At 46.1% G+C, this 13878-nt stretch overlaps 1 protein-coding gene across 2 annotated transcripts in view; it reads left to right on the top strand.

Annotated features, from left to right (window-relative positions):
- The window catches only part of SDCBP (syndecan binding protein), a 43860-nt gene that overhangs the window by 22915 nt on the left and 7067 nt on the right, over nucleotides 1-13878 (top strand). For both annotated transcript variants that reach the window (XM_073583957.1, XM_073583958.1), the window contains exons 5-8: nucleotides 10424-10585; nucleotides 10671-10846; nucleotides 11732-11903; nucleotides 13342-13433. In XM_073583957.1, the coding sequence (XP_073440058.1) occupies nucleotides 10424-10585; nucleotides 10671-10846; nucleotides 11732-11903; nucleotides 13342-13433 (602 nt within the window). The remainder of the gene's footprint in view (nucleotides 1-10423; nucleotides 10586-10670; nucleotides 10847-11731; nucleotides 11904-13341; nucleotides 13434-13878) is intronic.

The raw sequence follows: 13878 nt of genomic DNA, 5'->3' as shown, positions 1-13878 counted from the left end.
ATCCTTGGATACGGAGCATCATCAGAACAGGACTGAGGTTTGAGTTCCAGCAAGCTCCTTGTGATAAGTTCCTTCTAACCCCCATCTGTTCTTCACCTACAGAACAGAAGGCGTTGGAGGTGGAGATCCAGGATCTTCTCCAGAAGGGTGTCTTGGTGAAGGTTCCTGAGCTACAAAGAGGTAAGGGGTTCTACTCCCCCCTCTTTCTAGTTAAAAAGCCAGACTGCTCCTTCCGCACCATTATTAATCTCAGAAGCCTCAATAAATTAATTGAAATTCACTCTTTCAAAATGGAGTCTGTGAAATCGGCAATTAAATTGCTGTTCAGTGGGTGATTTATGGTAGTCTTAGACCTTAAAGATGCCTATTATCATGTCCCAAAACACGCAGATCATCAGCAATTCCTAAGGGTGATTGTTTCAGTGGGCGGAGTTATAGGCCATTTTCTTTTTTTTTTTTTTAAAACCAGTTATTTTTATTTGGGTTTCAAAAGATTTTAAACAATAAACAGTGGATATCAATATACATGTAACAATTCACATATCTTGTAGTAATACAATCAAAGCCATCCCCCCCTCCCCCCTCCCCCAATACTCCTTATGCCGGGTATACTTGAGAGTCTTAGCAATCATATCACCGCCATCCAGGCGGACCATATTTTTTCGAAAGTGCTTTCACCATGCCTTCGCCTGTAAATGCTTTCCTCTAAATGCATTACCGTACGTGTCTGAGCAATAAATTCCCTCCTAGTGGGGGGTTCCGAATCCTTCCATTTTCGTGCTATTAGTTTGCGTGCCACATACAGCAACCTCGCTATTGCCACTTTGTAATGTTCTGAGACAGGTATCCCATCCACCTCCCCCAAAACACACAGCACTGGATTCCTGTCGAGCGTACATGCATAAGCTCTCTCAATTTTGTTGATAACGACCAGCCAGTATGCCACCAGCCGCGGACACGACCATAACATATGTAACAGTCCGGCCTGGTCTGTGCCACATCTAGGGCAGCTAGAGTCTCCCCTCAAGCCCGCCTTGAATAGGACCAGCGGTGTTTTGTATGTTCTATGTATTACATATAATTGGGAGAGCCGTGCCTGCTCGCTTAGAGAGATCTTCGGGACATATTCAAGAATAGTCTCCCATTGTTCTGTTGTGAGGGTACCCACCTCCCTCTCCCATTTACTCTTTGCAGTGAGGTGATTGTCCCCCAAATAGGAGTGTAGTAGATCATGATATATGCTCGATATAACTCCCCTCGTCCCTCCTTTCATACACACAAATTCTAGTACAATGTCGCCCTGAACCGTCATGGCTCCCAATCTACACTGTGCCCTCCAAGCATGTCGAAGCATATAGTATTGAAACCCCCATACCGAAGGCAAAACAAATTCCTCTCTCAATGTCTCAAAGGTCTTCAGGTCCGTTCCACTCTGCAGCTGGCACACATATCTTACTCCTTTCGCCTTCCAATTGCCCATTTGACGCAGCTTATTAAGTTCCGGCAGATGCTCATTGTCCCACATCGGTGACTACCTAGTCAGCTCATCCACCCCTCTGATCCTTTTAATGGTGTCCCATACCTTCTGAATCATGCCTATGGTAGGATATGGTGCTCCCAGTTTCTTAAAGGTACCATCCTCTAGACCCTGGATAAGTGGGCGTCTCCCCGTCACATGTACCAGCACCCGGTGAGCTGCTCCTCCACAATCGAGCTCTCCATCCCCTGACATGCTGGCCCTGTACTGCCAAGAAATAGACCCATGGATTTGGTGCGGCCAGTCCTCCCTCTTCCTTTCCTTTTTGCAGAGTTCCAAATTTAATCCGTGCCTGCTTCTTGCCCCATATCAAGGATCTGAAGATAGAATCAATGCCCCGAAACCGTTTTTTTGGTAGCCATATCGGCGAATTGTGCAAAACGTACATTAGTTGTGGCATAAGGACCATCTTAATCAGGTTAGTTCTACCCGTTACCGTTAAAGCCAATTTGCACCATGCACCTATTTTCCCTTTAAATTTCTCTAGCAGAGGAACCAAATTCAGAACCGTGAATCGGGACAGTGGAAGAGCTACCCATATCCCTAGGTATTTAAACTGTGAAACTAGCTGGAGTTTTTTCCCCCTCTCATCTATCTCCTCCGCTTCTATTGCTCTATCCACAGCCATGACATAAGACTTGTGCCAATTTATCTCCAGTCCCGAAATGCTCCCAAATTGTTTAATTACATCCATCGCGCACCCCAGTGTCTCTCCTGCACTTTCCAAAAACAACAGGATGTCGTCGGCATACAATGATATTTTTTCTTCCAGCTTCCCAAATTTAAATCCGACCACTCCCCTCTCAGCTCTAATCTTGGCCGCCAGGGGCTCCACTGCCACCGCGAACAATAGCGGGGACAGCGGACACCCCTGCCTTGTGCCCCTATGCAAGTCAAACATCCCGGACTGTTCTCCATTCACCATAACTACCGCCTTTGGGGATGAGTACAATAACTTCACCCAGGCCATGAACGCGGGGCCGAATCCCATCAGTTCCATGATTTTCCATAAGTATTGCCATTCCACGCTATCAAATGCTTTCCTAGCATCCAATGACATCACTATTCTCCTGCCACCATTATCAGCAGGCAGTTGCGTATTAAGAAATAATCTTCTTAAGTTAACAGCCGTGGAGCGGTTAGGCATAAAGCCCGACTGGTCCTCGTGTATAATGGTATGCGCAACCCCGGTGAGCCGGGTGGCCAGGATCTTAGCGAGTATTTTGACATCCGTTGTCAACAACGAAATGGGCCTGTACGACTCCGCATCCATGGGATCTTTTCCCTCCTTCGGCAGAACCACTATCACTGCTTCCTCCATTGATCTCGGCAGTGCCCCCGTCACTAAAGCCTCATCAAACACAGATTTCAATTTCGGAGCCAGCAGTTCCACTAACTCCCTGTACACCTCCCCAGGTAGACCATCAGCTCCCGGTGATTTGTTATTGGGCATAGACAGTATTGCACATTCCACCTCCTTCACACTCACAGGTTCTTCCAACCTCAACCTATCTTCCTCAGACAATTTAGGTAGTGAAATGCCTTCCAAAAATTTCTCCACATCCCCCTCTGTGTCCTGTGCTCTCGAAGTGTACAGTGCCATGTAATATGCCTTGAAGACCTCCAGTATGTCCTTTGTGTCTGTCAGTCGCCCCTGTTTGATCTCTCAGTTTATACACCCTGGAAGACTCCCTTTGTGCCGCAGATATCACCGCCAACAAGTGACCTACTCTCTCTCCTTCTTCAAAGAATTGAGCTTGCTGAAATGCCCTTTTCCTCTCAGCTTGCATCATGTGCAGTTTATCAACTGCCTCCTGAGCCAATTTTAGTCTATTGTGAGCTTCACTCGTTGGCGCCAAAATCATGTCTGCCTCCGCTCTTGTCAGGTCATCCTTTATTTGTTGATCTGCCAATTTAGTTTTGGTCTTACACCTCGCAATCTCACTTATAAAAAGTCCCCTCATAAATGCCTTCATGGCATCCCATACCGTTGTTGCCTCAGTACTCCCTTCGTTCATTTGGAAGAAGTGCTCTAGCTCTTTGGTTATGCCACCCATGTCCACCACTTTAAGCCACGTCGGGTGTAGACGCCAACCTCCCCTCTGACCCCGAGCAGATCTCACCAGAAGCGTGACCACCATAGGACCATGATCCGAGAGAGTCCTCTGTAGGTATTCCACCTCCCCCACCATCCCGTCCATAGCGGTATCCCCCAAAGCCAGGTCTATCCTCGACAGTGTTCCATGTGTTGCCGAATGACATGAAAAAGTCCTCTTACCCTCATTTCGTACTCTCCACAGATCTACCAGCCCAAGTTCCCCTACATACTTGCCAAAGGCAGTCATCCTGTCCTGTCCAGCTTTCGTACCTGCCGGTCGTACTTTATCCCAAAAATCATTCATAGTGTTATTAACATCTCCCATAATCAACAATGGAGTCTCCCCCCATCTGCCCGTCAGTTCCAGTACTGCTTGTAGTTTCTTTTTAGAGTAAGGTGGAGGGATATATAAAGCCACTAAAATCATTTTGTGTCCGAACAATCTGCAAGCAATCCATACATACTGCCCTTCACTGTCTACATGCACTTCCAGCTCTTCATAATGTGTGTTTTTGTGTATTAGGACTGACACCCCCCTGGAGTACGAGGAATAAGTAGAATGATATGTCTTTAGCATCCAGGCTCTTGACAACCAGGGCATAGTGTCTCTAGTGAGATGTGTCTCCTGCAAGCACGCGATCATAGGTTCACAGGATTTGATATGATTCAGAACAGCCGCCCTCTTAACCTTATCAGATATACCACGTACATTCCAACTTAACATCCGAACAGTACGGTTACTCATTGTGCATTAGAAAGAACAATCCATCATCAAGTAACATCATTACATTGTGGTCCCAATCATACCCGGTCAAACAGCATGAAAACCCCCATCTCCCTACAAATCCACCCCACCCACCTCCCCCCCCCCATCCCTCTCCGCTTCCCCTCCCCCCACCCTTCCCCTTTTGCACTTGTCACTCTCTCCCCAACGTGAGAGTGGGAGCTCAAAGAACCTGAGCAACTTCTCAGTATTCCGCACTTCAACATGCGTCGTGTCCTCCTCCATCATTGGCAGCCTCTCCGCCATATTGTCAACAGTATGCATAGTCCCGAACCATTAGTCAAACAATTAACCATAATACATAGATCCCAGTGGGGAGTTCTCCCCCTCCTCTGCGCTCCTATTTCGCAGAGTAAAGCAGCGCCACAACTCTGTCCAGTGATCAGTCTAGCAGGGTCATGTGGTCATATTGCCATTATCTTCTCTCAATTTGCTCCGGTTGCGCTCCAACCACGAAGCAGCCTCAACCGGTGACGGGAAAAAAATGACCTTTCCAAAAGCTTCCACTCTTAATTTAGCAGGATAAATTGTAGAGTATTTCAAATGCAAAGAGCGGAGCTGTTTCTTCACTTCGCCATACCGCAGTCGCAACTTTTGCACCTCGGCTGAGTAATCCGGGTATATTTCGATTCGTTTGCCCTCCAGGTTAAGATCTGTCAACTTTGCAGCCTTTCTTAAGATAGTGTCCCTGTCTCTGCAATTCAGGATTCTGGCTAGCATCGTGCGAGGTCCATATCCTGACACTGGGGGTCTCATGGGTACGCGATGGGCACGCTCCACCGCAAACACTCTCGACAAGTTATCAGCACCAAACTTGTCCAGCAGCCAGGTTTCAATAAAGGTTGTGGGGTCAGCACCCTCAGCTCTCTCAGGGATGCCCACAATGCGCAAATTGTTCCTACGTGACCGGTTCTCCAGGTCATCATTTTTATTGGCTACTACCGTGATCCTCTTGAGTGTGCTGTTGTTGTTTCTTTTGCACTGAGGTTAAGTGATCTTCTGTTACACCAACTCTGTCCTCCACCTCAGTTAATCTGGCTGTAACTTTCTGCATAGATGTTTTTATGCCTCCCATTTCTTCTTTCAAGCAATTCACTTGCTTTGTTAGAGCAGTTAAGGCAGTCTTGCAGTATAAGACAGCTTGGAATACATCCCGCAGGGTGGGCTCTGCTACATCTGCACTTTCAGCTAACTGCACAGTGTCACCATCCCCCTCTTCCTCCTGCTCCAGCTCTGCATTCAGCACAGGCATCTCCTCATCATCTTCCTCCTCATCTCTGTGCTTCTCACTCTCTCCATTTCCTTCTTCATCTGTCTCTATGCCCTTCACATACCTGTTCAGCCGGGCTGAGACTTCCAGCCTCTGTGCAAAGGCTGTGTTTCTTCTTCCCGCCTCCTCCTCTCTCTCAGCACCATCTTGGACTGAGGCACTGCTGCAGGCTCCGACATCTTTCTGCCTTTTGCGGCCCATGTCTGTCTCTCTGAGTCTGGCAGAAGCTCACCCCTGACTCCTGGGACCTTCAGACATCTGATCCTGGTAAAGGAATTAGCTGGTTCGGGCTCTGTGCAGGATAATTGAGGCTAATGGTGGCAGAGAAGCACAGCCATCCGACTTCTCACATCAAGAGCTAGGCCCCGCCCCAGGCCATTTTCAATACAGGGCACTTCCCTTCGGGGTGGTGGTGGCACCCCTGGTCTTCACAAAGATAATGGCGGAGGTTATGGCTCATTTGCACGAACAAGACATTCTCGTGATCCCCTATCTAGACGATCTACTAATCGTGGGGCACTCGGAATCTCACTGCACCACCCAATTAGGGAGGGTAATATCCAGCCTTCAGGGTCTAGGTTGGATCATTAATTTTAAGAAGTCACGTCTGCAGCCCCTAAAAGTACAACAGTTCCTTGGCCTTATCCTAGACTCTGATATTCAAGAGTGTCGGTTATCAGAATCTAAAGTATTCAACATTCAGCGTCAGATACTCAGGGTAATAGACAATCCATCGATTACTCTTAGAGGGGCAATGTCACTGTTGGGCTCTCTTACAGTGTGTATACCAGCAGTACTCTGGGCCCAATTCCACACCAGAACCCTGCAGTGGGACATTTTACACAATACCCGTCAGCTAGAAGGTCGCCTCGAGGGTAGAGTTACCTTATCCAATGATACCATTCAGTCCCTACGTTGGTGGTCACTAATTCCAAATCTGCGTAGTGGAGTTCCCTGGGTAATCCAGATCTCCCGAATTCTAACCACGGATGCTAGTCCCAGGGGCTGGGGAGCTCATATAGGGGATAGGTGGGTCCAGGCAACGTGGACACCGTCCGAACAGAAATTTTCCTCTAACCTTAAGGAGCTGTTAGCCGTGGAGCGGGCTGTAAGTGTTTTCCTTATGTCCCTACAGGGCGAACACATCAGAATATTCTCAGACAACCAGGTAACTGTAGCCTACATTAACCACCAGGGGGGAACCCGGTCCAGGCCCTTAATGGAAGTGGCGAATCGTATCTTTCAGATCGCCGAGGTTCACCTTCTATCCCTTACAGCCCTCCTTATTAAAGGAAAACAAAATCTAACAGCCGATTTCCTAAGTCGCAACAGGCTCAAACAGGGAGAGTGGGCACTAAAGAGGGCCATCTTTGGACAGATCGTACACAGATGGGGGGCTCCCAGAGATAGATTTGTTCGCCAGCAGAAGGAACACACAACTCTGTTTTGTTCTCTGGATCCCAGAGAAAACCCGTATGCAGTGGATGCTCTCCTGATCCCGTGGAACTTCGACCTGGCGTATGCCTAACCCCCCCCCCCCCTCTCCCCCATTGAATCTGATCCCAATGGTACTGAGGAAGATCTGGGAGGACAGGGCTCATGTTATCTTAATAGCCCCATTCTGGCCAGGAAGGCCATGGTTTCCTTGGCTGAGGAAGATGTCTGTGTCCCAGCCATGGATTCTCCCAGAGCTCCCACCCCTTCTGTCCCAGGGTCCAGTAAATCACCCACGAGTTTCCAACTTACACCTAGCGGCGTGGAGATTAAGGGGGAGGGGGTTTTCCCAGGGGTTAGTCAACACCCTATTAAGCAGGAAAGCCTCCACGACTAATATCTACGCCAGAGTCTGGAGAAGATTCTTATCAGTCTCAGGGGCAGAGGTTGGTCAGAAGATCTGCATTGACCAGATATTGGAATTTCTTCAGAAAGGGTTGGAGATAGGTCTAGCCACAAATACGCTTAGAGTCCAGGTTTCGTCTCTAGGGGCATTTTACAACTGCAATCTAGCAAATAATTACTGGGTGGCAAGATTCATTAAAGCAGCAGTGAGATCCAGACCCATTATTAAACATAAGCTGGTTCCATGGGACCTCAACTTAGTTTTATCAACTCTAACAGAACCCCCCCCTTTGAGCCTATTAATTCTATCCCCTTAAAAACCCTTTCCCTCAAGACTGCCCTGTTGGTTGCCCTAACGTCAGCCAGGAGGGTGAGTGATCTACAAGCCCTCTCTAGGATACCTCCATACACCCAGTTCGGAGAAGATAGGGTCACTATAAAGCCAGACCCCTTGTATTTGCCCAAGGTTGCCTCAAAGTTCCACAGACTACAGGAAATAGTCCTCCCATCCTTCTGCCCGAACCCCACTAGCCCGACTGAGCAGAAGCTCCATTCCCCTAGATGTAAGACGGTGCCTCCATAGTTACATTTCGGCCACAGAACCATGGAAAAGGGACAATGCCCTATTTGTATCTTTTCAGGGAGCTAGGAAAGGACTTAGTGTCCAAAAACACCCTAGCTAGGGGGTTTAGGGAGGCGATTTCTTTTGCTTATACAGCAGGTGGGCTGGAGATTCCGGAAGGCATAAAGACCCACTCTACTCGGGCCATGGCAACATCCAGGGCAGAGAGATCGGAAGTATCCATCGAGGACATATGTAAGGCAGCCACGTGATCCTCTCCATCTACGTTTTTTAACCACTATAGATTGGATTTAGGCGGGTGCGCCGACCTCACGTTTGGGAGAAAGGTGCTTGAGGCAGCTATCCCTCCCTAAGTTCTCTTCATCTCTGCAAATCTCTTGTGGTGCTGTCATGGCGACTGAATAAATGCTCAGCTACTTACCGATAGCGGTGTTTTTCAGGAGCCCATGACAGCACCTTTACATTCCCTCCCTCTGCTCTCACGTCTTGGATCGGCACCTTTTCTTTCAGTTAAACGTTAGTCACAGGGGTGAAGAATATTTACTTTGACTGTGTATATATGAATTGCTACTAACCAGGGAGGTCCTCTCATGCTCTGTAATCCAACTGAGGTGGGAGAGAGGGCCGCCCTTTTATGTCTGTAGGTTTCCTGTCCCCGAAGGGCGGATCCCCTCTCGTGGTGCTGTCATGGGCTCCTGAAAAAAACCGCTACCGGTAAGTAGCTGAGCATATCCTTCACATGTTTGACACCGTAATCCATGATTGGTGAAAGTTTTCAACCTGGTCGACACCAAGATGTGATCGTCCAAGCTGAGAACCGCTGGTGAATTGGATGCTGCGAGCGCAGCATCAGTGAGCAGCGGTGACTTCACTGAGCTGAATTGTGATGAATTCAGTGACTTTCTCATGGTGCTGAGTTCAGCCCGCCTGAGAATGCAGCCTCAGTGACCCGCTGTAACCTCGATGTCAAATTTGATTTAAAAAAAAAAATCACAACAAAGTGTAACTTTTTTGTTTATTTACAATACAACTATAAAATCAGTATTGGATAGGTGTCTTTATAGATTCCTCTCCATTACTAAGCCGTGGACTTGATGTCACCAAACGATACAAAGGGTGACACGAATCCCACAAATATTACCCCACGTAACACCGCTACACCGCTTTTAAATACATTTAAAAAAAACAGCGTGGGGACCCCTCTAATCTTGATGATCAGCCTTGCTGAAGCTGACAACTGATGGTTGCAGCCTGCAGTTGTAAGTTTTGCCTGGCTGGTTATCAAAAATACAGGGAAACCCACGCCGGTTTTATTTACTTATTTATAGCGCAGGCGGCGACTGATGAATACTCCCATCAGCTGCCGCCTACTCTCACTGTTATCAATTGAATATAACTCAGCATCGCCTGATCGCCTGCAGAGCAGGGGAGAATGAGTCTTCAGCACCGGGGAACAGCTTTAACTGTACCGCTGCTTCTTAGGCGCGGTACGTGTCACACTGAGACATCCCTGTGTGTCATCCGTGTGCATATGCACATGTCCGGGACATTTTGCGGCCCGTGTTACTGTTAAAAAAAAAAAAAAAAAAAAAAAAAAAAAAAAAATGGACACGTCAGCGTATTTTGCCCACAGACACATGGTCCATGGAAGCACACTGACATGTACACAGACCCATTCACTTGAATGAGTCTACCTAAGTGTCTCCGGTACCTGTGAAAACTGTCACCACACGTAAAGGGGACACTGACGTGTGAAAGCGACCTTAAGTGGGTTTTCTGAAATTTTAAGAACGTGAGTTATGCGCAAGAAATGCCTAAAATAAAACAGTACTCGACTAGTTTGTACAGTGTAAGTTACATTAGGGAAAGTAAGACCGATTCAGATGAGGTGGGTTATGTAGTCTATATAGACTTGTTAGTCTTCAGTCACACTTATACAATGCTCTCTGTCCGGCACTATTCCAGGTTTCTGAGGAATCCCCCAACAGAGCACAGACAGAGATTCACTTAAATGAAGCCAATAGTGTTTGTTTGTTTTTTGTTTTTTTTTCTTGAGATATTTAGAAAACATCTTCTGCCAATTTTTCTTGGGATTCTGACAGAATTCCCTATGTTGTGCTCACTGGCGAGCACTGTATTAGAGGGAACCTAGCCTAACAGTTTAGTAGTGAGATTTCCTTTGAAACTTTGCATCCAGTCTGATATTTGCTTACTTGCAGTAACTTGCATTAGATGAAACTAATGCAGATAACCCTAATGATCTGGTAAGCTTCAGACACTTTCTTTCTAATATCTACTTTGCAATTCTCCAGATGCAGGTAGCCAGACCATCAGCAGTGAATAATATGGTGGCTCCTGTAAGCGGAAGTGATGTTGGAATCCGCAGAGCAGAGATAAAGCAGGGGCTCCGGGAGCTGATTTTGTGTAAAGACCAGGATGGAAAGATTGGTCTTCGCCTTAAGTCCATTGACAATGTAAGTTTTGGATGTGTCAGTGCAGGGTTAACACCAGATTTGGTTGTTTCAGCTCTACTAGAACTAAGCTTATTTTCTGTTTCAGGGTATTTTTGTGCAGCTCGTACAAGCCAACTCTCCAGCATCTTTAGCTGGTCTTAAATTTGGTGATCAAGTTTTGCAGATTAATAGTGAAAACTGTGCTGGCTGGAGCTCCGAAAAGTCACATAAATTCCTAAAGCAGGCTGCAGGAGAACGAATAAATATGGTGGTGAGGGACAGGTGGGTACAGTGATTCTCTAATAGAACCCAACACGAAGGAGACATACAAGACGTTATCTTGAACATTTGTTTTGGATCCACTTTTGATGTTTGCACCAAATACATAATTGAAGGCCAGTTCCAGACAAGCATAATTCTGGTTCATTTAGCTACAGTGGTCATGTAAGTGGGCGCACAATTACTGGCCTTGGCTGTGACACTCGCATGTACAACACATGACGTCTGATTAATGAAGCAGTCCGTTCGGGTCCTTGATCTGCGGTCAGGCCAGAACTTGCATCATGCCTGTGATATGGCTAGAAAAGCAGCTTGGGTGTTCATGCCTAATTATTATATCTGATTAAAAGGGATCCTGAACCACTGATGCTAAACAAAAATACTCACCACAATGCTATGTCTGCTATTGTGGCTTTAAATAAGTGATGTCTTGTATCCTTGCGATGACATTATTAAGGAAATCTGATTTTTCTAACCAAGTCAGTACAATTTGATGCCAGACTTGTTCCCATCCCTCCATTTTATTTTATATTAGTTTGGATAATAGGTTTTTTTTTTTAATATATTTTACGATGGGGTAAAAGCTACTTGAGACACTCACTCTTAACTTTTTCTTTTTTAGTATTAGTCCCTTTAGGGGACTTGAAACTATTCAGTACTCTACAGTGTTATAGCGTTGCTGTATAGCAAGGGGAGCGATAGCTGCATTTAAGAGGTTGAATCTGCACCCACGCAGATGAGGCTCAGAGAGAAGTGGCGCTGCTTTAGGAAGACAAACTCATAACCCTTTTTAAGGTTGACTGATTTATTGATTTTATTAAATCTAGTAGCTTTTGATTTCCGTTGGCTGTACACGTGATCGTGATTGCACACATTGAATTGTTCTAGGCCCTTTGAACGCACCATCACAATGCACAAAGACAGCAGCGGTCACGTTGGCTTCATTTTCAAAAATGGCAAAATATCTTCCATTGTTAAGGACAGTTCCGCTGCAAGAAATGGGCTTCTAACCGAACACTACCTGTGCGAAATTAACGGCCAGAATGTCATCGGATTAAAGGTACGTCTTGCTCCCTGTGCGGGGTGTCATGCATGTGGGAGCACATTTCTTCTGATAAGATTGGAGCCTTCTTAATACAACATCATACAAAACTAGAACTTCTTTACAATTTAACAAGTTGCTGCTGCTGGCTTGGCCCAAATGACGAGACCAGGAACATAGATCATTAGTGCACCATAGTTCTGGTTTTAGACTAAAGTTATCAACTTGTTTTTGCCCAACCCCCCCCCCCCCCTTCCCCCCAGAATAGGGATTGTGGAGGCATGGACCTGGCGGCTGAGGAGTAGCACAAGATTTCTCATCTGCTGTTTTGCTCTCGGCCTCTGACACTACAGCTTGGTCTATAAACCTACATTTTTCCTCAAACGTTTTTAAAATTAAAGAATTTCGGATTATAATACATATTTTCTGTAAACTTGACTAATACCATGTTCCACTGACTGTCTGCCCTTGTTCTTGTGGCCTTCTTGAGGGTTGTAGCTGTAGAACATGGCATAATCTGTCTTAGGCTATGTTCACACGTCACATTTTTTTCGCAGTGGTTTTAACCGTGCGATTTTGCCACGAAAACGCGAAAAATAAGCATCCCATGCATTTCTATGGGATTCCGCAATGCTGTGCTAATGCTGCGTTTTTTTCCGCGGCGGAATCGCTTTGCGGTAAAAGTGTGAAAAGTGAGCAGAACATTTGCGGATGGTACACACGATCTGGAGGAGGGGAGACTCTCCTCGGGGCTGTTGGGGGGGGGGGGGGGGGGGGGGTACCATATCCCTGTAAAAAAATAGAATTAAAGTAAAAAATATTGTGATTCTTACCTTCTGGCGTCCCGTGCACCCTTCCCGCCTCTCCTCACGCTCCAGATCCCAGTAGTCCTTTGTGAGAATGACCGCGATGACGTTGCGATCTCGCGGGAGCACGACATCTTGCGGTCATTCGCGCAAAGGATTACTGGGACCAGGAGCGTGGAGAGAGGCGGGAAGGCTGTGCAGGACGCCGGAAAGAGTGAATGTATATATATTAGTACTGATGCCGCATAGGCAGCCTCAATAGTAAAATATTGGTCACACTCTTCAAACACTGTTTGACGAGTGTGACCAACCTGTCAATCAGTTCTCCAAGCGATGCTACAGATCGCTTGGAAAACGCTAGCATTCTGCAAGCTAATTACGCTTGCAAAACGATAGTTTTTCCGTGGGAAAATCGCCGGGATTTAAATGCGATTTTTTTTTTTTTTTTTTTTTTTTTTTTTTTTTTTTTTTTTTTTTTTTTTTTTTTTTTTCTTCTTTCCCCCCCCCCCGCGGAATGGAATCCGGAATTCTCGCGGTAATTTCCGCAAGAGTTCCACTGCGTGTGCACATAGTCTTATTGTTGCATGATCTACAGTAAAATGCTTTCAATGTCTGTTCCCATGTAGTAAAATGTTAATGTCTTTGTGCAGGATTCCCAAGTTGCTGACCTGCTTGCTGGCTCTGCTGACATTGTCACCCTGACTGTAATGCCATCTTACATTTTTGAGCACATGGTGAAAAGGTGAGTGAGACCCCCAAAATTTATAATTGATTCATAGGTCAAGCGCAGCTTTCTGGTTTCCCAGGAATGTCATATTCCGGGTGGACTTGAGCCCCTGCTACATAGTCATGGTGCAGTATACAGCAATAATGAAACCACCAAAATAGCACATACAGCGGGTATGGAAAGTATTCAGACCCCTTTAAGTTTTTCACTCCTTGTTTCATTGCAGCCATATAGTAAGTTCAAAAAAGCTTTTTTTTTTTTTTTTTTTTTTAATTTTTTTTTTTTGTCTCAATGTACACTTTGCACCCCATCTTGATGGGGGGGGGGGGGGGGGACAAAAAATTTTGCAAACTTATTAAAGAAAAACCAAAATATCACATGGTCATAAGTATTCAGACTCTTTGCTCAGACACTCATATTTAAGTCACATGCTGTCCAGTTCCTTGTGATCCTCCTTGAG

The sequence above is a fragment of the Dendrobates tinctorius genome, unplaced genomic scaffold, assembly GCF_039654945.1.
Source record: "Dendrobates tinctorius isolate UK_male_01 unplaced genomic scaffold, ASM3965494v1 ptg000082l, whole genome shotgun sequence".
NCBI lineage: Eukaryota > Metazoa > Chordata > Amphibia > Anura > Dendrobatidae > Dendrobates > Dendrobates tinctorius.
The sequence above is the reverse complement of the archived record's forward strand: the minus strand, read 5'-3'. Positions and strand labels throughout refer to the sequence as shown.